The sequence below is a fragment of the Grus americana genome, chromosome 13, assembly GCF_028858705.1.
Source record: "Grus americana isolate bGruAme1 chromosome 13, bGruAme1.mat, whole genome shotgun sequence".
Taxonomy (NCBI): Eukaryota; Metazoa; Chordata; class Aves; order Gruiformes; family Gruidae; genus Grus; species Grus americana.
The window spans coordinates 5,303,412-5,330,221 of NC_072864.1; the positions used below are offsets into that span (position 1 = coordinate 5,303,412).

At 39.4% G+C, this 26,810-nt stretch overlaps 1 protein-coding gene across 3 annotated transcripts in view; it reads right to left on the minus strand.

Annotated features, from left to right (window-relative positions):
• Positions 1–26,810, minus strand: part of PLCG2 (phospholipase C gamma 2) — a 78,278-nt gene that overhangs the window by 34,320 nt on the left and 17,148 nt on the right. For 2 of the 3 annotated variants that reach the window (XM_054840716.1, XM_054840715.1), the window contains 8 exons: positions 13,560–13,700; positions 10,986–11,079; positions 9,440–9,487; positions 4,595–4,679; positions 3,765–3,848; positions 3,265–3,303; positions 2,258–2,301; positions 992–1,064 (listed from right to left, as the gene is read on the minus strand). In XM_054840716.1, coding sequence (XP_054696691.1) covers positions 992–1,064; positions 2,258–2,301; positions 3,265–3,303; positions 3,765–3,848; positions 4,595–4,679; positions 9,440–9,487; positions 10,986–11,079; positions 13,560–13,700 — 608 coding nt within the window. The remainder of the gene's footprint in view (positions 1–991; positions 1,065–2,257; positions 2,302–3,264; positions 3,304–3,764; positions 3,849–4,594; positions 4,680–9,439; positions 9,488–10,985; positions 11,080–13,559; positions 13,701–26,810) is intronic. The other variant, XM_054840717.1, reaches the window with a different exon arrangement.

The window sequence follows — 26,810 nt, forward strand, 5'->3', positions numbered from 1 at the left end:
AAAAAAAACTTTAGAAGTTGTGTTATTCTATATAAAAATCAAATAAGGAACAGAGACCTACAGAGGTGATTTACTTCTCTCTCATCTGGCTAGTTTACTGCCAATATATTTTACACATATCTTACAAGTTTCCTCTATGATGTCTAAGGGGGAAAAAAAAAAAAGAAGATCTCCATCTAAGTACCTTTATATAGACTGGAGGCCCACAACATACATAGTACATATGCACAGATATGCATGCACACATACAGAAAAAAAGCCGGCCTCCTTGAAGGATATGCCTTAACTATAATCCCTCTCATTTCTAAGTGCAATCTGAACATCCTTTTAACACAGTGAAATAGGAAGAAAAAGAAAGTAGCAAGTTTATACAGGAAACGTAGGTCTCACTTTTCAATCATATTTGCAAATCTGGAGCGTAGCAGCGCCTAGCAAATATTGCACAATTTTTACCCATGGTGTCTGTGGTAAATAACATAGAAGACTATGAAGATACAGTTCCAATCCCTGCCTCCATCCTTATCTGCTTGCAGGTATGGGACATGGAACTGCCTTCATTCAATAGAAAGTTACCTGTGACTCGAATGCAGGCAGTCAGTTCAGCTTTTTATGTAAGAGCTGCTCAAATGGGGCCATGGCCAAGACATTACCCCAGATGCACCTATGATGACAGCTGTAACCAGGCCAGGCTATCATCTTTGACATACATCCTTGTCTGTTTATGTACATGACTAAATGGAGACCTGTTAAAACCTGATTTACTTTCTCCTCCCTCTTGTTTTCTGGTGCACCTTCAGAGTCTTTATAGAGATGAAAAATAATAGTTCTTGTGAACTTCAATGGCAACAAAGAAGAAGAAATCTTTCCAAGGCCTACTATCACAGCTGACATCAATCATATTCTATGACACATCATATTTCTTTTTAATGAGCATAGAATTCTGAGAGACAATCTTAAGAAAAAGAACTCAGAATTTCTACACCCTTCCCACCTGCTGCTCATGTAGCAGAAATCTCTGAAAATCATGGAGATGAACTGCTGAAGCATCTGGACGGTCAGTATTTCTTTAAAAAAAAAAAACAAAAACAAAAACAAAAAAAGAAAGTGAAGCTAAAGAAATAAGAGAGCAAGTGTCATCAGATGTTATAGCAGAAAATGACATGGATTTGTATCTTGGATTTACAGTATGAATGTGCTGCCACCACCAAGAAACTTTTTATAACTTCAATAGAATTTAGATTAGGCTTGTAATATTGTATTATCTAATTATTGTATTTTGAGACTTTAAATAAAGCCTCCTGGATTCCTGATGTACTTCTGATAGTGATTTTGGTACTGGGAAAAGTACTAAATCTGTGCTCATTGCTTTGTAGCAAATGAGCAGCATTCACTTGACAGGGGTGGTGTAAGTTTAGTTGAGGCATATGGAGACACTGTTCTTTTAAATTATCATACAGCCACACTTCCACAAATAACTCTGTCCACGTATTATTCAAATGATCTACTGTGACAGATCAAAACCTCCTGAAAATGGAGGCGAGATGCAGCTGCACCAAGTGGCACAACTGCTTTCCCTTTTGTAGGACACAAATGCTGCATCATCTGGTACCAATGAAGTATTTATAATCTACCTATCCTTGATAAATATGTGCTTTTAAGCAGCCTCACAAAGTTTAATTCATATGACATGACCAAGGGCTAAGGAAATACGCAGTACATTCAGAGCAAACTTTTAAAGCAACTTCCTTAATCTATTTGTGTAATATTTGAAACCAAGATACACCGGTTTAATTCACAGTCAAAATGTTAGCAATGACTGTGACCTCCTTTTTCACACTGTACACATCTTGCTTAAATTTTCAAGTCTGCCAAGTGAAAGATGCAGAAACTGTTACTATCGGCATTCTGCTCCAGTTTAGGCAAAGCCTTTGCACCACACCGCTGTCCAGACTGAAATTAAAATTCCTCCATGAAATTGTCCTTTGATAGGTCTGTTCAGCTCTTAGTAAAATCAGATAGGCAAATGTGCTTCTTCAAGTCTATACCATTTTTGCAGTCAAAAGGTAAAAAACATTTATCAAATTATATTCAGGACTTATTTCCATGATAAATTCACTTTTCTGAATGCAAAAACATGTGTTATTTCTTTTCACTTACTAAAGCATCAGAAAAAAAACAGCAATGTAATTAAAAAACAATCCTGCAGCACTACAATCATATGGAAATGTGGAAAAATAATACAAATGAAGAGTCTCACCCAAGAATGAACACAGAGGAATCCTTTTTGAATTCATCAAGAATCTTAAAACAGAAAACACACACAAAAACACAAAAGAGGAAAAGATAAATAATAAAATAATATGCAATTTTCTATCTAATTCTATCTTATAATGTCCATTGGTTTGGGAAGGGGAAATAAATGCATTCCTGCTCTAGAGAATCTGCAGACAGGTTGGCAAGACACATTTTGAATTAAACACATAAGAAAAAAAAACGCTGCCAAGGCTGGCAAGTGCACTCCAGGCCTTTCAGTGTGAACACATGCAATTCTCGGGCAAAAAACTTGCTATTGATAAGGCACCTTATACACACAATCACTCAAGCTTCTGGGGAGCTTTTCATGTTTGATATCCCAGAAAAACAGAAATTACGTATCATCCATCATATTTATTCATGTGAATATAAAACCTAAATTGCTTCCAGCTTGGAGCAGCATAGTTACAGATTGCAGGAAACTTATCAACTGACCCAAAGCAGTTGTTGAGCAAACTGAGGAGTTTCTCTGAAATGATCCACAAGGGGCGATAACAAGAGTTTAAGGAAGTCAGATAGCCTCCTTATTCTGTCTTTTACTCTTCAACTTTCTGCTCGAGCTGATTAACTAGACTTTCATAGGCAAAACTAAAACCCTGTCAGTAAATGGAGATTCTTTATTACTTCACAATAATTTCAGCATCAATTTTAAACAGCATAAGAAAGCTCTATTGCCAAAAGAAACAGTACTGGCTTTCACTATCAAAGCTTCTATTTTAGCAACTGCAAGTTGAATCAACAATAAGCACATGGTCAACAAAGACATTACGCAAGTAATTTCAAATTATGTGTTTTCACACAGTTTTAAAGGGTTCCTAACTTTCAGAGTCACTAAATGTATGCAGATTCCACCAACTTCATGAATCTATGCAATAAATACATGGAAACAGTAGTCAAAATGTAAATTTACAGTAGCTTTTACAGTAAAATGGAATTCCACTGCATTCATACCTCCCAAGAACGTCTTGTAATGGACTCACCCTCAGTAATCTCCAAGCATGAGAGAAAATTAGAACAATAGCTGTTACTTGATGCTCATAATACATCCTTGTGATTTACAGAATGTTCTTGGCAATAAAAGATTAATACGAGTATGGAAAAACCTTGCTCCTATCAGTAAACAGATCAGCGAAGCCAAATGAAAAGACATTCTACATTCTGAACAAACTCACAAGAAAAGTTCTTCCCAGAAATCCCATCATATCTGTGCATATCTCTACTACCAACACACAAGAACCAATGTGAATGACTTATTGATCTTCTTAAGCCAATTGCTGGTGGTGACTGTTATGTACTCATCAAGTACAGTACTATACCTTTTTTCTGTTACAGGAATGGGGAACAAAGAAAATTAGTAACAAACAAACAAAACAAAAAAAAAAAACCAGCATTCACTCTTTATTCCAATCAAGCAGTTTAACAGTATGAAGACTACTTATGAAAAAGCTTACCGATTTCTGTTGTTCAAACATGATTTTCTTGTAGAACAAATGAAATTGTTCAAAACTAAGCTCTTCCTTGTGAGCGCCTATTTCCTACAATAGAAAGTAGCACACAGTGAATTTAGAATTCCCTGAACCGCATTTGCGCAGCAAGCAAGTTACTCCAGCTGCCACTCTCTCACGCATTCTGTTCTACTCCAACTTCATTCGTTTTAACCACTTGGGACTCTTTAAATTTATTTATTTTTTTAAGAATACCAACAAGTTAACAGATTCTTGGTTTGTGACATAGTGCTCCTAGCCCACATCTTTGGCCTTGCATTTTGTACCCTGACTCCATTCCCAATATGTAGTGCCTCACCTAGTCATTGTTAGCTGGAGCAACAGAAGCAAGAATGTATGCTTTAAGGGTGGAGAGTTGAAAGCAGGAAAAGGTGGGGACATTTAAAATTCCTGCAGGAATGGAAATGACCTTCAGAAGTTATTAATATTAGCACAAGTTGGAGTGAAGAGGTTATTACTTGATCGTATTGCAAAAAAATTCTTTTTCTTATATATGAATTTTATCTTAAACATAAAACAGTTACCTATGTACTTGCACAGTATCAGCACCGGAGATCAATACCCAGTGTTGCCTTTGGTCAACCGCACAAAGAAAAGAAGGAACATTTATATCTATATTTTCTTATAGCCTGAGATATAAGCAAAACCAAACTGAGAAACTAACTGATATTATTTTACTGTACACAGTAAGAAGCAAAAACATAGGCAGTATCCTGAAAAGACATAACACCACCTATCAGATAATACCAAACAGATGTAAGTTATCAGGTAATTACCGCAAATTTATCCTTCAAGAACTTCATGCTGCTCACTTTGAAGTTTACTTGGGGAAGGACAGTTTTCAGCTCTCTAATACTGATACTGGAAAAAAAAAAGAAGAAAAAAAAATTATAGCAAAACCCCCACAGTTCTGCTGTATCTAGTCAGCTACTAATAAATTTTCTATCAATACAAAAATGTGACTAATGAAACATTTTGGGTAGGGCTCATCTCACATAACTGTAAACTTCTATAAATATAACACCTACATATAAGCAAGCTAGACATGTTTTCTAGTTAGTGGGGAGAAACAGGCATTGCAATTAATTTGGGCATCCATATTAGGATAAAGAGAAGCATGCTGCAGAGACACCCCTTTCTCTCCGTCAGCAAATAATCAGATCTAGATGATCAGCTCAAATGTAGGTGTTTACACATAATCAGATGAACTGCAGCCTTTCTTCCATTGTTCCAGTCCCAGTGAAACTGGAATATAGACACAGAAAACACTATACAAAGGATATACCAAATGGATGAGCAGAAACAGAAAATAAGAAGCTCCAGTTTTCATTATCATTATAACCTTTTTCTCCAGATGTTACTCACTTGGATGGTAAAACCGATTTGGAGCAGCAAGACTCTCCCTTTCTCCAACATCTGAACATGACCTCGTCCTGCTCTCACAACCAAGTCTCCCCAGAGAGGATTGCTTTCCAGATCCATTTACACAACCTGCTGACCTTTCTTACAGTTTCAGAATGTCCAGTGATATACCAGCAACACATCAAACCCCGAAGTTTTCTAGATAACAGCATGATCTTTCAAATAAGACATGCTTATTTCAGATTTTAAGCAACACAGTGCCTACATACACCACGTATTTAAGGAATACCTATATACAAAGCTAAACTTATTAATCATTGCCACACTTTCTGGCCACACATACTTTCTGGCCATACATCAAATCATGTATGATGCATACATCAAACTTCTTTTGTTGAAGGAATACTTTGTATTAGAAACAAACCTATGAATAGCTTATTTCGAAAATCTCAATTTCCTTCACATCTTCCAGTTTTCTCATCAACCTCAGATTTTATTCCAGTCTCCTAGCTGCCACTGCTATAGCATCCTTCACTGCAAGCTCAGAGCACCTCACAATATTTACTATACTGTGCTGGTTTTGGCTGGGATAGAGTTAATTTTCTTCATAGTAGCGGGTATGAGGCTGTGTTTTGGATTTGTGCTGGAAACAGTGTTGATAACAAACGGACATTTTAGTTCCTGCTGAGCAGTGCTTACACAGAGTCAAGGCCTTTCTGCTTCTCATCCCACCCTACCAGCAAGTAGCGGGGGAATGCACAAGGAGTTGGGAAGGGACACAGCTGGGACAGCTGACCCCAAACGACCAAAGGGATGTTCCATACCATATGACATCATGCTCAGCATATAACGCTGGGGGAAGAAGGAGGAAGGGGGTGTTGTTTGGAGGGATGGCATTTGTCCTCCCAAGTAACTGTTACATGTGATGGAGCCCTGCTTTCCTGGAGATGGCTGAACACCTGCCTGCAATGGGCAGTGGGAAATGAATTCCTTGTTTTGCTTTGCTTGCATGTATGGCTTTTGCTTTACCTGTTAAATTGTCTTTATCTCAACCCATGAGTTTTCTCCCTTTCACTCTTCTGATTCTCTCCTCCATCCCGCCATGGAGAGAGTGAGCGAGCAGCTGTGTGGGGCTTAGTTGCCAGCTGGGGTTAAACCACAACACAGACTTACCAGCAAAATTAAAATAGGAGGTAGGGGAATGCTACTGTAACTCCTGTACAGAGAGAGGGGTAATTTTTAAAGCAGCTGGGTGTCCAAATGCTTTAAATGTGCCATAGATACAGGTGAGCCTATCTAACAGCTCACTGCTGTTACAAGAACAACCCCAACTCCTCTCCTTGTGCCCCACTCAGTTCTCCTGTTGCTATGGTCCCACTGCTTCCCCAGGCCAGCTGTGATGCTCATCAAAACTTCTGCTAACCCGATTCAACTTGCTAGGCCAGCAGAAAACTATGTGGCTGTGAGAGATAGAACAAGTTTCCCACTGGCTTCATAAGCTCATGCAGCTCACCTCATGTCCAGATCAGCATCACAGCCAGAATAAGAAAAGGGGCTGGAATGCCTGATTAGCAGCATTTAGAGATGGTAGAGGAAAAGAAAGAGTGAGACTTCATCCATTCAGCAGCACCAAGCTGGTACACCAACTCAGCTGTCTCCTGTAGCTCCATTTCAATCACCTGCTATTCAACTTGTCTTTGAATAGCAAGGAATGGAAATTAGGTCGCACATTCTAGGACAGGGTGTCAAACTACAGGTACTCTGGGTAGGCACTGGTGTGAGATCTCAATGAGAAAGACACAGCATTACAATGGGACATGTGAAGGGCACAGGGACAAGTTCTAGAGTGGAAGATGAGGGGAATCCATGGCAGCAAAAGGAAGTGGGGAAGAGTCAAGAGAACACAGGCACAACATTCTACTGGTCCTACTGCTAGTGCCCACAAAACATTAGTGTAATACCAACAGTACCCAAGAAAACAAGGCTAAGGTACTCTGTCTTGACCTATAGTGCAATTCATAAGCCATTAACTCTCTGCAAACACAAGGTCAGAACAGTCACTTGAAAGCAACAAAAACAATTAGCACCTAGACGAAAGTAACACTTCTATTCTACAGTGTTCATACAAGCAGCTGCCCTGTGAGATATTCTCATCTCCATTGTGTAGAGAGGGAAAGAGGCAAAGCAAGAAGGAGCTTAGCCAAAATCCATGCCAAAACCAGATTAGAACTCAGGAAATTCCTGGCTTTCCGCCCTGTCGCCAGACCTCTGGAAAATAACACTTCTTTTAGGAGCAAGAATGAGCACTCTGTACCCTAAACACCAAGAAAAGCAATTTCCTCTGGCCACACAAGTGCAAGCCAAAACAAAGAGCTGGGACTTCATTACCACTGAAAAAAACTCAACCTGTGAAACAGGACTTGCCTGGAAGCCTAACCTTTACAATTAACCTCCCTAGAAACTGCAACACTAAACACAATGAAACTCAGGCCAAACTCCTTTCCTGAATTTTTCTAAAAGCATGAATCATCTATCAGGAGAACGACAGACTGCCCTGTCCACAGTGCAAATCCCCTTGATGCTAACCAGACTGCCTTATAGTGATGAAACAATCCTAAAGCAACAAATGAAACCTCTTCAAGCAAGACATAGACTATCAGCCACAGCTTCCCTATGCTAACATTTGCTTTTGCCTCATGATCCCTGCCAACATATCCCCACTGCAGGGCCAGTTTTTCAAAATACATCAGGAGGTGTAAGCCAATATCCAGTAAAGGATGGTACCTTCCCCATCGCTACTCTTGCCAGCTTAGGAAACGCTGTTTTGAAATGGCATCTCAGCTCACACTGACGCCAGCCACACAGTGCCACAGGCTGTCTGCAGAATGGTGTTATTTCCTGCAATAACAGTGTCATTCACACAATGAAACACCGCACTTTATTTTGCTTTTAGGAAGAGGCCTAAATGAGAGGAAACGCATGTACTTTTCTACACCTTAGAATAAAATGCATGTTCCAGACAAAGAGCAAAATCATGGTAAAGCAACAGATATGGCGCAGGAGGGGTTAACATTCTTCTCGGTGTCGCATGATTTCTGGCAATTCTAAGGAGAGGTATGCAGCTGAATTCATTAAAAAAAAAAAGTCTCCTTTGTTGTGCAAAAGTTACAAACCCACATCACACATGGACTTGAAATGAACTACTGAAACAAACCTAAGAAGCTACACAACACACTGGGAACTACAACCCATGGGACTTTTTTCACATGAGAAACACCATGTCAGAGGTGTTTTGGTTTTGGTCTATTCAAACATGTGGCAAAGAGACAAGCCCATGTAGCCAGGCCAATTGCTCAAACCAAAAAGTAAGATTTTGCCCTTATTCCAAACCACTGACTTGACTTCCTTCTATATCTATCCTCAAAAGTATCTTCTGTTTCCCACTGTTAAAGTAACTCTTCCACATGGTACTACCCTGTCATACTAGCAGTCCTCCTCTCCCCTAATACCCTCGGGTATCTCTGTTATCTCCTATTCCTCTTAATATTCTCTTCCGTTCTCCGCACAGCTCTGACCCCTGCAGGCAAGAATTCATGTTATTGCTGGGACAATCCTGTCTCTGGATATATCTGACACTGCTGCCGTGACTAGTTTCAAACTAGATACCACACATACTAGCCACGTTCAGGCCCCATCAGGACTGAAACAAGGGAAGGCTAATCACTCAAACATCTGCACTGGATCTTTAGCAGCCCATGTTGAGCTCTTCTTATGCAACCTCATTGTTACAAATGCCCAAACAAGCTTTTAAAAGCTGGCTCTGCTCTGTCTACATTAGAGTGTAGTCACTCCAGTGCAAACATGGAGTGCTCCAACTTGGCTATGAAAGGGCAAAGACCTCTATAGAGCAAACAATCTAAAATACCTGCATAGCTGAGCTGAAGCTCTACAGTAAGACTGAAAGAAGGTAACTCCCTTTCCTCATTCTGGCAGCGTAATTGTAGGCTAAAGGCAAAACTATTTATTTTTCATCATTTGCTTCCTCATTATACCATGTACATGAACATGAGTGAGTGCTATGAACACAGTGTCTTCAGCAAAAGGCAAAACTCAAGTTGTTAAAGCAAGAACAAATGCCATTTTCAGGGGTCTCATATTCCACATCTTGGATGAAGAAGTATTTATTTCTTTTCATTCCATGTTAGAAACTGCAACAAAAGTTCACTAAAAACAAACTGAACAAAGACAGAGCTTCTTACCTATTTCTTCTAGTTTGATCAACAGAATAGATCTGCTTTCTCAGCCAGCTTGGGGAAAAAGAAAAAAAATGTTTTATCTAAGAATTATAAAGAAAAGACAGCCAATGAAATATCAAAATCCGTGGATGAAATTCAATAGAACATTTAAAAGTCATAAGATACATCTCTTTATTTAAAGCAAAAACATTTTCAGTGCAGCATCTAAGGATTCAGCCAGTTTTATAACCATATTTGTAAATATATACTTTTCTGCTGCTTAATACTGCATTTTGAAGCCACATAAACAGCACAGGAAGGGGAAGGGCGGGCAGGACAGAAAAGAATGAGCAACCAGAAGCTGTAAAAATATAAGTGCATAAAGTGAGCCAAAACTTCAGCTAGTCTAAACCAGAGTAACTCCATCAAGTCAATGATTTATACCAGCTGAGGCTGCTGGCTCAAAGACCTGTTAGATGCATAAAAAATAAAAATTAGGGGGAGGCAGAGGGGTTTAGAGAATTTTAAAGAAAATCCTCATCCGAGTGCATGTCAGTTTAAGGTGCAGTGCAAAATACTATTAGCAGCATTAATAGTAAATATACACACACATGCAATTCTGATGTAAAGTATGAACACAGCATGTCATTATTAAGCTTAATCTCAGTCTTTACAGGAATCACTCCGCTGCACAAACATAGCCTGGAACCCAGTAGTGCTTTGTATAACAGCTCGCTGCAATACCATAAAATAGATAAGAATAGATAAGAATACTTTCTCCCCAACTGGAACAGCAAGTAGGTAAAGACAACATCAATGTCAAAGCCACAGTTTGGTCAGGTAGCAAGCAAGGACAGAGTATATCCTCACAACAGGTAACAGCCGTGACCACAAACAAACATGTCAGCAGTGATGAAAAGCAACCAGGTACGGAGACAATGTTAAAAGCTTCTCAACAAAAGCGGCATTCTGAGTATGAGTAGTTTCACATGCAGCACCCTCAGAAGCATTAAGGGCACAGTTTCACCATCATATGGCTGGCTGCTAAAGAGTAATCCTTAAAAATATTCATTTTCAGCCTGGTTCTCCGAGTCAGCTGATCACATTGCCATACAATGTAAGGGGTCCAATGAAGAGCAGAAACCGCAAACGTGCACCTCAGAATTATTGGGACACAGGACACATGGACATCCTCTAGAGCAAGCCTACTGTGATAGCATAAGACATTTAAATTTTCCAAGAAGTCAACATGCACTTACATCAAATGTTGTTGTGATCTCATTAAGAGATTTGTTTGGGGGTTTTTTGTTTTGTTTTTGGTATACAGAACAAGGTAAATTGCAAGTCCACAGTAGTGGACATAGCAGAGTGCGATTCCAGAACATGTATATAGCAAAATAGACATGGAGAATTTCCATACGAGCTTTTGTATCATACACTAACTGGAGAATAGTTGTTCTTAAGGTAACTGGCAAGCACCACTTGTTGCACCTTAAAAATTTCTGTCAGATTTTCCACTTCCAATTCCAAAGAAACATCAAGTCTCATAAAGTGAAAATATGTCTAATACCTTTCTGTGATCGCAGGCGTGGGAGCACTCATGACCTCTTGAAACAAGATATTCAAGCCACACAACCATTTATCAGCATCATCTTTAGAGTCAGCTGAAAAAAATAATATGCTATGAGAAACATGAAAGCAAAATCAACACAAAACCAAGACATAACATGTGATGTTTAGATAAACCCTAGTATAAAAAGCTACTGATTAACCCTTCTCTTTGATAAATCTCATTGCATAGCTTCATGTTGCTAATAATAAAATAACAACCAGCATAAATTTGGGGGTGGGAAGGTTAATTCTGGAAGCTTTGTCAAAAAATACCTCCTTTTAGAAGTCTGCTTATCAGGGTGAGTAAGTTTCAATATCTCAGCAGAAAGACTATGAAACTACTGCTGAGCTCTTGTAATAATACAATCAAAATTCATTTTCTTATCCACTATGTCGACAGTGGTAAAAGTCCAGGGACCTACATCTAGAGCAACTTGAAGCGCACAGACAAAAGAACTCAGTGTGTTATAGTATAACGCTAGTTCATTATATCCCAAGCAACCTACAAAAAAATTGTGAAGTACTGGCTTTTGATGGACATAACCACCTCCTGTCTGTCTTAATTAGGCCTCTAAACACGGATTGTTCCAGACTAGACTTAGGCAAGAGCAACAGGAAAGGCACAATGTACAAAACTGGTGTAGCTTACACAGAACAAATTTTAATACAAGTTAAGTTAAAAAAAGGTCTAAAATTCCCTATACGGCTTAACACTAGGAGCCAGGTACTACTACTTCTCAACCTTACAAATTGCTTTATCAGTGTATGTTTAGTTTTAAATAGAGTTTGCCTTCCCATTCTCAAACCAGAAGAGTTCTCCACATCATTTAACATGATCACATTTGGTAATGCTTCAACACAACAGAAGCAAGATGATGAACTGCGTGCTGGGTATAGCCTTCACTAGGGAATAACAGTTAAACTGAAACCAATTTTGGGGGCCTTGGATGGGATGCTATCACTACAACCTTCAGTTGGGCAAAGTCGATTTGCTTTAGTACGCTGGTTCTGAAATTTCTTCAATTAAACCAGTTCTGAAAAACTACTTTCACACAGGAGCTCCAATCCGTGCAAATTCTTTTAACTGCCTTCAAAGCAAAACAGTTTCTCAAAAGATGAAGTTTACATTTAAGCATACTTTCAAACAATGTAATCCCCTAAAGATGAAGCTAGAGCCTAGCCTCAGCTCCCCATGGAAATGTTTTTCAATTCGTTACAATTTTGGAAAGAACATCCACTACCACTGCCAAACCAATTCTTCTCCCAAGACAATTCTGCCCTTTATGACAGCTACCATTCCCTCTAAGTAACAATTATTTTATATTGTTTTAAGAAACCACGACAAAAAGCTTTAACAAAGAAAAGGATTTCCCCCTTAATTGAAAGTTATATCATGTTGTTCTGTAGTTCAGCATTACAGCAACATATCTCATGGTAGCAAGTGCTTCCAAAGCATTGGCAGAGATCTGGTTTTGTGAACTGCCATGGAGGAGGGACAGGGGTTGTTAGAGGAAATCAGTCTGAAGTACCTGGCACAGCTGCACTTAAGCACAGGCGCTTACTCACAATTTTCACAGACTTGATCCAACAATGGTAAAACTTATCTAAAGGTAAAAGCCTGTAACAACCGGTTAGTTCCAAGCAGTCTTTAAATTTCCAGTGCATCAGACTGCAAAAAACCAATCTTCTAGTACTGCGATCTATAAGCAATTAATTCAATTTTTAAAAAAAGCTACCGTTAGTGTTAAAATGTTTACAAAGCACTTCTTTTTTCTCCCATTTTTGCAATGGATTTTGCAATGGATTTCATTATTTAAATGGACAAGTGTGTTCCTGCACAGGACAGAGAGAACTACCACTCCAAATAAATTGTCTGCATGATTCTAAACCAAGGATCAATCACAAACTTTTCAGAAAGAAATCTCTTTGTAAACTCCGCTAGTTAGAAACTGTATTCCGCCTGCACTACGAGAATTTATATCCCTTTTAATTTCAAAATCTTTCATTTTGCAACTCTGGATAATCTCACCTTAAATAAGAAGTGCCCCAAACGTTTCCATAGATACAGGATACAACTTCCCTTTGTTTCACATGGATCTCTTAATTTTCAATTTATCACTTTCCAATTTTATTTATGGTCCCCCAGTACTTCTTTAGAAGAGGTTTAGTATTACCAGGTCACAAGCACACACATAAACCAAACTAGAACTTCATTTTTCCAAATTAAGTCTGCAATTGATCATATCAATCTCTTACTAGAGATATTTAACCAGCAAAAGTCTACCTTACTAGAAATGATTGAGCAAATCGGAAACTACGCTCACACGATACACTAGTTGAAAGCAAAACATTACAAATGCAGTTCACAGACATGAAGGGCTGAGTAAAAAGTCTGTGTTCAGATTTTAAACATCTGGCACACTCCTGAACTGCAGAAGTCAAAACCACAGTATTCTTTGCATTACTGTTCCATCAACATATTTGATTTGTTCAGTCAGTAGGTTTAAATAAGAAATAAAGAAGAAAAAAGTACCTGCTAAGCTTAAGGTGTTGAGCACAAACTGGGCACCATAAAAAATAGTAAAGCAGTGTTCTTCTCTTTGCTTTGCTTTGCAACGCTCAAAGTCCTTTGAATTCTTTCCTGGGCGAATTTCTTTTATTTCCATCAGATCCACTGGAAGGAAACAACATTCAGTCAGTACAACTGTACTTACATTCTAGCAGAACCTGAAGATGAACAACTCAAATATGCATATTTACATATATAAAATAGATCTATATATAAACTTACATATATTTATTGGGCAAGAAACGCAAATTGCACCAGCTTGCAATCCACGAAGCCACAACTAAATATATTACTAACAGACAACAGAAGGACCAAAAGAAGAAAACCAGCTTGTCGTGTTTTTATCATTTCACTATCATCGATTATCTATGGACAAAGCGTATACACATAGCCCCTCTGGGTTACAGAAGGCATGATTTTACATATGGCATTTACTCTAAGCAAGGAATTTCCCATTGCCATGACAACTATTCAGAGACACAAAAAAAAGATACAATTTCTAACTTACCCACCTAAAAAATTATGCATCTTAGATAGTCAGCTAACCTCATCAGCTAGTATAGTCACTGGCACTTGTAAGAAAAATATTTAAAGTAGGAATATAAAGAGAAAATTCAGCCTAGTAATTAAAATGTTTGTGAGCTTTTTCCTGGTCAACTCCAAAGAGATCTCTGTTATTTAACATAACCTATTGTATCACTTGTAACTTGCTGCTTTCTACAGAACACAGGTATGTATTAGAGCACAGCAGAATGGGAACACTGCATGAGCACACATTTTCTTAAGTCAGCTCCCTTTTTATCAAACCCTTGCTACACAGCCTGCATAACAGTAGTGAGACAGCACTGAAATAGAAATATGTGCACTCTCAAGATAAGATACTTATTAGAAAACTGAGGAAGTGGTTTTGTTCTGCCTGTGGACCAGACAAATAATCAGCTCTTCCCACTTCTGGACAGTCTTGACTTATGGGCTAGAGGATGAAGAGTGAAGAAAAACATTTCATGGGTACTCTTGAAATGTGTTTATCAGACCTAGCAAGATCCAAGGAAAACAGCTGAGGGTTTCTGTCCATGCATTTAAGAATGCCACAATATAAAAAACCTGTTTTAAATGAGCACTTCATCAGTAACAGAACGCGGTTAATCACATAATGAAAAAGCAACTCTGCTGCCAACAGAGGGGGAGCTGAACACTGGTTAAAGCTTCAGCCTGTGTCAAGTTGTTTTTCTGTGGTGCCAACATGGAAAGGAGGGAGACATAAGCAAGGAAGTTCATCAATAAAATTCTGAAAATGAAACATTAATTCATCTTGGAATTCCTTATTTTTTGCAAAGTATCCCAGGCCAAACTTTCCACCAAACACTCCTTTCTCCCAGTCATTAAACAACTTACCTTGGGAAAATGGGACCTCAGAGGTTAACCTGAACTAATTGTAGGACACGAGCATTTTTCTTAAACTTATTTTTCCAAGTATAATTATCTTCAAGATAGAGTTTTTGACGTTTCAACCTCTGTGTCTCAGCCACCCTCTCAAACCATGAAAACATCTCCTAAGATCTGCATATCTGATTGGCCAAGGACCCTAAATGTAGATGCAAACTTCTAAAATAAATTCATGACGTGACCATAAATGACCAGTAACCAAAAGCTCCAACCGATGACTCTGATCCCCTCACCATCCACAGTCTCATTTAGATCCCTAGCGGAGTATCCAAATATCCATCCCAAAATGCCACCTTCTGGAAAACATGATCTAAGCCCACGTTAATATCAGCAGAGAAGAATCAGGATGCAGAGACAGAAAGTACCCAAATGGAGAGGGAAGGAGGTTGCATGGCTGCAATAAATGACATGGGACTGTACACCAACTGGCTCATTTTAATCATGGGCAAGAGCAACCTCAGTCACCTCCTCTGCTTTCCTTTTACCCAACAAATCCCTGATGAAAAACACAGTTTTAACTTCAAAGTGAAGCACACCTTTCATTTCAGACTCCTATAAGTCCACATATATGAAACACCACACCACAAGGCCCCCCTCAAAGTATATACTATAAGCAGCGATAAACCAGATTTCACAACCTGCACTGCTGTTGTCATTTCAAGTGGCTCTTACCTCATACTGACCTCTGAAACAAAGAGACTTACTCAATGTCTCCCCTCAGTTACATATACTCACTAGAGTTCTTTTCCTTGCATTACAACCTTTCAACCCTACCATCCCATGCTCCTGTGTGAACATATGTGTATATACATATAGGCCCAAGGATTTTTCTATGTTTGTGCAGGTTTCACACTGGTAACCATATTATTGTTTCTCCCATTGGTCTTTGAAAAAGAGATTACTGTACGCTAAATGCTAAACAGTCAGTAAACAGAAGAATGGTTTGATAACAACAACAACAACAAAAAAAGAGAGAGAAAATATTTATATAAACCCCCCCTCAAATTCAGATTTTTACATTCCTGTACTTTTCAGGCAACATATATAATATGTCCTATAAAATTCTAGCAAGGTATCATTATGTTTACTTAAATAATTTATGAAACAGACATACAAAACAAGTTTTATTAAACATTCTTTAGATTTTTACAGAAAGAAAGATAATACATGTTATAGTTTCAGAAAATGAATAGCAACTACCTGCATATATTTTAATGACATTTTATAGTGTTATTTAGGATGTATTATTCTATATTATTGAAAGAAAAGCCAAGGCAGAAAATCAGAGAGGGGAAAGAGAGACATGCACAGCAAGCACCAATTTTGGTCTTGCGCTAAGCTCTGCTGTCTCCCCAGGTAGACCGGAGTTGCCCAGCGCCCTCCACACAATGCCCACTAAGTCCAGAATGGCTGATCCCAACTGAACCCAGAAAGGAACAGGCCAGGAAAAGCCACAACATGTTTCAGACTCAGATTAGTAAATCAGCTGTACCAGTTTAGCTGTTACGCAGTTACTGTGAACTTTTCATAGCACAATCTGTCACTGAACAACTAAAATGTAACTTCATGCCTGTGCCAGAACTACAAGCACAGCACCTCGGACACTCGATCTTCTTAGTGCCTTGAAGTCCTCCTCCTTAATCCCATGTCCAAATGGCAGAGCCGTATCCTGACCTGGCTTCCTGGAGCCTGATACACCTGAAAAAAGCACAGACCTGGACATACGCAACTTGCAGTGTCAGACCAAACCCAATACACTCGCAGGTGCGATTTCCACAAAATAGTGCAAGAATATTAATGCATTTCCCAAGGAAACTGTCGCGGTTTTACCCCAGCCGGCAGCTGAGCACCACGCAGCTGCTCGCTCACTCCCCCCCATCGGGATGGGGGAGAGAATTGGAAAAGTTAAAGTGAGAAAATTTCTGGGTTGAGATAAAGACAGTTTAATAGGTAAAGCAAAAGCCACACGCACAAGCAAAGCAAAGCAAGGAATTCATTCACCACTTCCCATGGGCAGGCAGGGGTTCAGCCATCCCCAGGAAAGCAGGACTCCGTCACGTGTAACGGTTACTTGGGAAGACAAACGCCATCACGACAAATGCTGCTGCCCCCCCCCCCCCCTTCCTCTTCCCCCAAGCTCCTTATAAACTGAGCATGACGTCATATGGTATGGAATATCCCTTTGGTCAATTTGGGTCACCTTTCCTGTCTGTGTCTCCTCCCAACTTCTTGTGCACCTCCAGCCATCCCGCTGGCAGGGCAGTGCAAGAAGCAGAAAAGGCCTTGGCTCTGCGTAAGCACTGCTCAACAATAGGTCCATATAACAAAAACATCTCTACATTATCAATGCTGTTTCCAGCACAAATCCAAAACATATCCCCTTACTAGCTACTATGAAGAAAATTAACCCTCTCAGCTGAAACCAGGACAGAAACATAAATCAAAGTATGCCCTGTAGAGAAGTTGACTCATACCCAGCAAGACACGGAGGACACTCCCAAGGCATACCATCCCCAGCCAAACAGTTTAGAAGTCTAGTGCCACTCTAAAAATCCTACAACACTAGTTTACATTTCATCCATTCTTTTATGTGGTTATTTCCACAGGTTAAAAGGATCTCCTTGGCAGCCTCATCAGTCACCTATTGATTCTGACAACTCCCTCAAGTGGCTTTTCATCGAGACCAGACTCCAAGGCACCTTTAATTTCTATCCTGTTTCAGGCTCTGATCTGGGCATGCAGTATTTGTGGCAGTTCAGAGCCTGAAGCTGCTGAACTTCAGCTCCTGCTGTTGTATGTTGTTTGGCAGATCAGTTAACTCAATGGATCATTACACTACTACATAGTGACTTTCCAAGGACTGCACAGATTAATTGCTCAGTGCCTTCCAGAGCACCCGCTAGAGCTCTTTATTGTCATAACTTAACAATAAACTTTTGATCCTCGACATCTCCACTGATCTCCATTCAAATAACCTGGCAGTAGCTATCCCATTCAGTCACACACTGATAGGTAGGAATTGCTGTTACCTTCCCTTCAGTTACACTTAGAGGCAGACGGTAGAACAAGACTTGGATTCCACTACAGTAGGTGCTGTGCAAGCTGAGCAGAAGGACAAGACATAGGGTAAGCACAGGCAGAGAATGATGTGAACAGAACTGCAAAAAGCATTACATTGCTGTACACAACTACACTCACGCCAGAGTGCTCCTCATTCCAGAACAGAACCAGCACTGCTATTCAAAGGAGCAGTTCTGCCTCTGTCTGCCCCCCATGCTCACCCAACACCCACCTCCAGCTGGGAGCACAACAGTTAAGCACCCAGACAGACAACCAGGTTAGGGAATGGACCCTGCTTAAAACCAGCCCATGCCAACAGCAGAACACCTTGTTAGCTGGAAGTGCCCATCTAAGTTCACTGTAGGAAGGCATGTTTGCATAGATCACCTTCAGTCAAGTCGAGTAATTTTAGGATGGCAAGTCAGGCAGATTGTATATAAATGGGGTAATTCAAAAAATCTTAGAGGCTGTCAACCTAGCGAGGTATCCTTGACAGAACAGTCTTGATAAACAGTGTAAAAGTTCAACTGAGAGTGGCATTACGGACTACAGAGTCTTGTAAGACTGCGGCCACAAACGACACTTGGATCAGAGTTCAAAGTTATGTATTTAATGGAGGAGAAGAAAAAGCCTACACAGAGATTCAAAGGAGGCTTACAGAGTCAGAAAGCAGGCCATGAGCATTATTTACTGCAGCAGGTATTTTTAATAAGTCTCAAGAAGGCTAAAGAGAAACTACTGGCAATGTTTTGTAGAGGAAAACACAGATCTCTGATCACCAAAGTGCTGTGGGCCAAGACACGGGGTGGGCATTCTCTATATGCATATATTTGCATTTTTTGTGTGTGTGTGTGCATATTTATATATATCTCAACATTCTGCACTTAAGAACCAGTTTTCAGAATCCATATTTTTTTTTAACAATTTGCATTACAAAATATTCCAAAGAAGGTTTCATTTTGGAAAGGCAGAAACTGGCCTCTGCCACATAGGTTATGTGCAAATGAGCGCCCAGTGAATGAAGAAAGCCTTTAGTATCCTTTTGCAAATGTACTTCGTGGTGGTTAGTGAGGACAATGGCTTTGTTCTCACTTCTGCAGAATTAAAGATTAACTACACAAAGTGTGTCTTAACAGCCTGTTTTATTCAGAGCAGCAATGAAACATGGATCTTGTGCAACTCTAAAAGGAATAGGTGAGGCTTCTCTCAGAGAAGGACAAAATCACATGAAAGCAGAAATCTCCTGCAGCATGACAGTACAGATGTGGCATGGAAAGTAATTCAGCTCATACAAACAGTAAAATTTAGTAAGACATTCAGTGGCCCAAGGAAGTCATTACAGGTAAGCCACAAAATAATTTAAAAACACAAATACAAGGATGGAACATGAGAAACAGTGAGGTACGTCTTGAGAAAGCACACATGACTACCTTTCCAAGGGCTCCTCTGGGGATTTAGCAGTGTGATTCACATAAGCTTTAGAGAAGTGCACCTTTTAAACCCATAGGTTTAAGTAATCAGGTCACACAGAGCTGTCATGTACAGTAACAACAAATTACCATTAAATTAATAACTTCTCACTGGACCGCTCCGCACAGCAACAACGTATTACAGCCATTCCCAGTTTGAGCTCTGAATTCAAGGGGCCATAAATCTCAAATCGCTATTGGTTTTGTATTAAAAATTAAAAGACACCTTCACAAAGTGAGATAAGAATAGGGTAAAATTTACAGATGTGCCCTTAAAAGTTTACAGTCTATTCCATGCAACAAAACAAACCAAAAATGTTGCCATGTAAAACTTTGACTTTGGGGAAAACACACTGGAGTACCTGCATCTCGCACTCACTTTGATCAATCACATTAGGGCTGCTCAGATCTATGAAGTTCATTCCATCCCCGTTTCACCGGCTGGCCATGACAGGAAGTCTGGTTGTTGTAAGTTAGCATTAAACATTGCAGAACTGAGCTGCTAAAGGGAAGAAATGATTTGAAAACAGCTAAAGGCTACACACGTTCATTTTTTCATTTGACCACAGAAACCAAGCTCTAAATACTCAGCTGAAGACTTACACAAAGATCCCCTGGGTAACAACTGAAACATAGTCATTTTAAAACAGAAAAAAGGTTAATTTTACGTTCCTTTGAAAAGATATTCCACGAAGAGCAAGAAATGGATTCACTTTTGCAGTGACATACTGTTTTTTAACAGTATTCAGAATACAAAAGAGAAAGAAAATGACCGAATATGAACGTGGGGTTTTCAATGCAAGTAAAGTTTATTTATTATTTTATGTCTGAAACAGTAAGGAAATTCATACAGAAAGAAATTCTGATAGCAGAAAAAAAAAAGTCACTACTAGAAACTAGCAAGGTCAAGTCTAACATTCAAGCTAAAAGAAGCACTAATTTCACATTCCTCAGCAGAATACATAGATATTCATCACTTCTCCCAGAGAGGCAGATGCTGTAAATGTTTATACCATCTTCTCCAAAGGGAAAGAAACAAGTTTTCCATCACAGAGGAAGTTCACATTAGCATTAACAATTCCACTAATTAAATGACTTAGCTGTTTAACCTATGGGGAAAGAAAAAAAAAAATCCCTCATCTATGTTTAAGAATGTAAGCCACTTAAAAAAACCTAACACCTAAGAGACTATTTATGCAAGTTTCCCAGTGTATCTGACAGCCAAAAGGATGCACAGTATCAAAATTTGCTCTCTTTGGCAGGTCATTTTAGCAAAGATTTGAAAAACAAAATTAACAAAATTTAATTTCAGGGAAAACATGCTACAGGATAAAATTCATAAAATACAACAATGAAGATTAAAAAAAAATTACCTAGAACAGCACCACCTGTGGCAACATACATAAGTGCCATTACATTATACATCCCTGCATTTCACCTCACCCTGTAAATTGTACGTGGCCTGATCTGATTCTGTTATCTACATGACTATATAGAGGCACTGCTTCTCCAGTGAGCTTTGATCATTAAATATCCAGGTGTAACATTTTGCAGAAACTAGTGATTTCTGCTTGGCAATGTAACACAATCTGAAAACACAATTTTGTGTGAGCACAATCTTGCAGATCGAGAAAAATCAGAGCAGCTCCCACAGGTTCTAATTCTACTTATAAGATGAATTTACTAAGTTAGTTCTTTGCTTCCGTTCACTCCCTTTCTTAATATACCTGTAAAACATGAAAATTCAATTTATTTTTATGTGTTTGGTTTTTTTTAAATCATATTCTAGAGGAAAAATTCTGTAAAATCTCCTCTTTGGAGCAGGAAGAAAATCTCAAGTGATCTTAATCTTTGATAATTCTTTCTCATAATTTAGATGAACGATCAGTAACACTAAATGAATTTGAGATGGCAAATGTATCAAAAAAGTGGGCCACACACATTTTGATCTACAAACTCTGGAAAAATACTACAGGAAAAACAGGAGAAGAGAGGCAATGTGAAATTAGCAGCCCATGTTAATCCTAAAATAAAATGTTAAGCATTGTTGGTCATACTTTTCTATTGAAAATGAAAAAATATATAAAATAGTCATCCTACATTAATAAAGGTCTGGACTGAAGAAAAAAGAAATGGTCACTACATGTTATAATGAGTGTGTCCTGGTTTCGGCTGAGATAGAGGTGATGTTCTTTCTAGTAGCTGGTATAGTGCTGTGTTCTGGATTTACTATGAGAATAATGTTGATAACACACTGATATTTTTAGTTGTTGCTAGGTAGTTGTAGTGTCTACACTAAGTCAAAGACTTTTCAGTTTCTCACGCCCTGCCAGCTGCACGAGACGCTGGGAGAGCACAGCCAGGACAGCTGACCCAGACCAGCCAAAGGGATATTCCATACCATATGACATCATGCTCTGGATAGAACTGGGGAAGGTAGCCGGGAGGTGGGATAGCTGCTCAGAAACAGAGTGGGCATCGGGTTGTTGTTGGGTTTTTTCCTTCCCTTGTGGTGAGGAACTGCACTTGCACATCACTTGATGACAGTGATTATTATTACTGTTATTATTATTATTCTCTTTCTTTGTTATCCTATTAAACTGTCTTTATCTCAACCCATGAGGTTTTTTTTTCCATTCTCCTCCCCATCCCCTTGACAGGGAAACGGTGAGCGAGCAGCTGTGTGGTGCTTAGCTGCCAGCTGGGGCAAAACCTCGACACTGAGACATATCATTAGCATCAAAAGCCTGAATTTAAGCAGGCTTTATTTCTCTGCTTCATAATTTGGCAATTACATTGACAAGAGGTCTGCATCTCTGGCATTCCCAAACACAGGTATTTCATCCTCTGAGAAACAAAAAGTTTTCAGAATGAATTAATACTAATAGATTTATTCCCTTTTCTCTTTCAACCTTATCTATACCCAAACCTCTTGGTCTACATAGAGAAAGAGCATTTTAACAGCTGATATATTACAGAGAGATATATATATTGGCTTTTCCTAAACATGGCGCTTCAATGCTTTAAACCTACTTCTTGTTGCATGCTTGCACAATTGAACGGTCACTAGATATTTATTTTTTTCTTGAGTATTTTGCAATAAATCAAGAACATCAAAAAAGATAGGTGATCTTTCTATTCTAAAGATTAAGGGATAAAAATATGGTTTAAATAATTTTACAAAAGCAGGACCTCTTCACATAAAAAAAATAAAATTCTAGGTAATCAAAAAAAGAGAAATCATCTTATGTCCTCAACATAATCTTCCTTGAAGCGTGCATGCTTATATTACAGAGAAACACACACTTGCACATTCAAGAAAGGCACTATGGATTTCTCAGAGCATAAATTCTCCTGGCTGTGAATCATCACTTAACATAAGGATTCATGGAAGAGTATGCAGAAACTCACATATTTTCCAGTGACTAATCAAACTCTAGTCACCACAAACTTTCCCTTAACATTGCCCTTAACGCCCTTTGCATCTGATAAAGAATGAAATATCCATTATGGATCACCTTCCTGGAGATTTACACCTTGCCACCTACTTGCTCTACAAGCTTAAATACCATAACTTCTTTGGGCTCTAATTTATTCACATGTATATAAATGTGTATATCACGAGGAAATCTGGGAGGCCTTATTTGGTAGTATTGAAATGTACTCTCAGTCAGCAAACCCCAGGTGCTGGTTGCACAGACATGTCTCTTAGCAGAGTACTGACAAGCACTTCTTGCTCTTGGCCACCCCTTCCTTCCCCTCTGCCTTTCACTGCTGTCCAGTAGTTCCCTCCACCGCTATCTCAGCTGTGACAGTACAGCTATTTGTGGGCCATTTGGTATCCTAGCAAAGAAACAGTGCAGCACAGTAGCTGACGTGGAGGCAGAAGTGACCCTCGGATACCACAAGGATGTACGACACACAACCATTGCATGGCCAGCCTGTGACAGTTTAAAGTGGGAAGAAACAACACAGCGTGTGTGTCACACAAGGGCCACCACACAGACTCATGCACAGTTGTAAATGATAAACATACAATAAAAATACACAGCAGAGCCATAAGTGACATGCTGGGCAACACATTGCAATAAATCATGCTGGTAAGTCATAGCCTCATGTATCTAGTATGCATAAACTAGTTTCTGCAAGAAAAGGGCCCATTACAAATTAAACAAGCAAATCAATTCCCTTCGTACAAGGAAACCGAAGCTTCCTTCTCTCGTGTGTTGGTAAAGCAAAAGTTAGTTTAGCTCGACTCTAGTTACCAAGATCTGTAGTTCTTAAATTGCAAACCCATGAACGTACAATGGTCAATAAAACCTACGGGTAAATGATCCATAGCCAAGTCATACCGGGTCCCACTCGCACTAGGGCATCACTCAATGAAAAACATGCTCCCTCACCACACACTTTCCCCTGCTACACAATCAAAGTTGCCAAATGCCTTCCCTAGCACCAGGCAGCTTCTACATAAGGCTGTGCTACAGCAAGGAAAAGCGGTGGGGGAAGACTGTGGCCCACCCTAGGCTCCTAAGAGATTTCCTGATTTTTCCTGGCAATGGTATCTGATACTAGTTGCGGAACTAGTGCCATGAGTTCTAAACCCATGGCTCTGCAAAAAGCACTCCTATGTTTCTGTGCTCTCTCTTACACCCAAAATTCCTCTCAACATTCAAATTACATTTTTACACTTACAATGCTTTGCAACAGAACTCTCATAGTTAAACCAACTGTATAGATGAAAGAAACAAAGCACAAAAAACCCACACTGCCTCAGAGTTAGGAAGCTGGTGTTATTACGCTTTTTATGTATTCAATGGCCGGAGCAAAAGACTCCAGCAGAGAGTAATTGAGAGCAGGAACTAAACTTTGCTCTGGAGGAGCCTTTCATTCTCCCAACTGACTATCTGGGGAGACAGATGAGACTAACCGTGTAAGTTACCTGCTCAGTATTACGCTGTGAAAATATCACCTCAAAGTTATTTCACACACAGTCAGAAATACCATTCCTATTTATAACACTCACTCGCCAAGACCCCGTGCGTTCTGCATGAAACTCATTAACCTGTCACCAGGTCAGTCTATCCATAGGGCAGTACTTCTGCAACGCTCACCAAAACTTACTTCTCATCCAAGAAACGGAGCAAATTTCTCCTACTGAAATCAATGACAGGGGCTCCACTGAAACCAGAGTTAGTGTGCATATCAAGAAATATAAACGAGGAAAAAAAAAAAAAAAACAAACACAATGGCTTCAAAGCGTGGGTGATCTGATAAAGTATTAATACCACACTGCAACATACAAAGCACAACAGGGAAAGAAAAAAAAACAAAACAAAACCAAAATCCACAGAACTCCTCCAGGGAAAAACATTTGTCATCAGAAGTTAAACCAATCTTTCGGCACTGATGACCTAGGTAACTTAGAAACAACAGCACTGAGATTCTGAACCCCACAAGTAGTCCTACAGCCCACCTAGCAAACTTCAAGTTATCTTTAACAGTTTAAAATGAGGACAATGCAGAATACAAGGAAATGCCATTAATAAGTAAGAGGCTGAAGAAAAAGCTCCGACATTTTGTAGCCAGTGTCTACAAGTATTTCCCTCAGATGATCTTAGAGCTATTAGGGCATCTAAAATGTCTCTATGTATAGAACAATAGCAAGATGACTAAAAGAAGCCCAAGCATGGGTGAACACAGTCACATGTAGCTCAGACCTGCTTCCTTCAGCTATTTGCATAGCTCTCTGCATGCCCACATAAGGAAGCACATGCTGCTGGCATTCATTTTAATGCACCAATGAAACCCTGCATGCCAAACATCCGTAATAAAAACATTTCTCAAAGGTGCATTGCTCCCTTCTATCAATTTCAGTTTTGGCAATGGGTTGTGTTGGACCCAGCTGATGTAGGAAAGGCATACATAAGGTACCCTGCAGTCTTAGCAGGTGACTAAAAGAGCAGCAGCACTAAAAACCTTCCTGGACTCCCCTAAACCTGGAAAACACTCCAGGATGGGCAGCCTCTCTCCTTCCATTGCTAATCTTGCTCCCTTCATCTAGAAGGAAACTTGGAGCTCCCACAAAATGGAGAACATGGACAAATTTTATTTAACTTTTTCTTGAAAGGTGCTCATTTACCAGTCTCTGCTAACTTTACAGGCTAAAAAGGCAGACACCCCACAGTCACTTAAACTGTCTTTGTGCCGACAGAGCATTACAACAGCAGAATCACAGTAAACCCAAGAAACACAGATTGTACAAGAGGATCAGTTTCCTTACAAACAGGAAAATATACTGTCCTCAACAAGTCTGATTAGCTTGGACAAGCTCAATGGTTAGCTTGACCTCATGAAAACTGAAACACCACCCAAGAACTCACTTGACTTGAACAACTCTTGGCTGCACAGCTCTACACGAAAGAAAGACTGCTCATGCACAGGTTACCAACACCATTAGAACAACTCAGGAAGGATGTGAGCAGACGCTGATGGGTTGCTCCTTCCCCTCTCTTGCAGGTGGGCAGGGAGGACTAGCACGAGTAGAAGAGCTGCTATATAATGCTCCCTCTCTGATTTGTAAAGCTAGAACTTATTAGAAGCTAAAGACCCTGTATTTGAACAATTAAGAAATTGTGCGGCACCATTCGCAGCACTGCAGTAACTTCCAAGCTAAAAATAAAATGACCAAAAACCTCAGTTGCTCTATTAAAATGAGGGGACTTACTTGGTATGTATCAGCTTAAAATTTGGCCTTTTGATCTACTGTTGAAATAACATATCCTTCCCTAAAGGACACAAACAACCTGTATTCTTTCATTTAGAGGAAAATACAGAGGTTTCTCCCCAGCTCATTTTTGTTGGAAAATTCCTTTTGTATATGGTGACTCAAGTCTTTCAGAAGGTCAATGTACAATTTCCAGTATTTAGCCATTATGTAGTCTGAGCCACACAATGAAGACAGAGACTGTTTAAACCAGATTTCCTAGCCTTTCTATATCCTCACTTATTACCACACCAACGGCCTGGGTTTTAGAGTTTTCTAAAGAAAGGTATCTCCGTTTTACTTACTCATCCAGAGCAACACATCTACAGTGAGCAGAAAACAGCCATAATTTTAGTAACTCTGTTGCTCTAAACAGAAATGCTGACAGGTTTTTAATGAAAGGGATCCTTTCAAAAGTAATACAATTTAAAAAACACAGTGCTGCCATTTTCAGGGCCATGGGGTTGTCTAAAC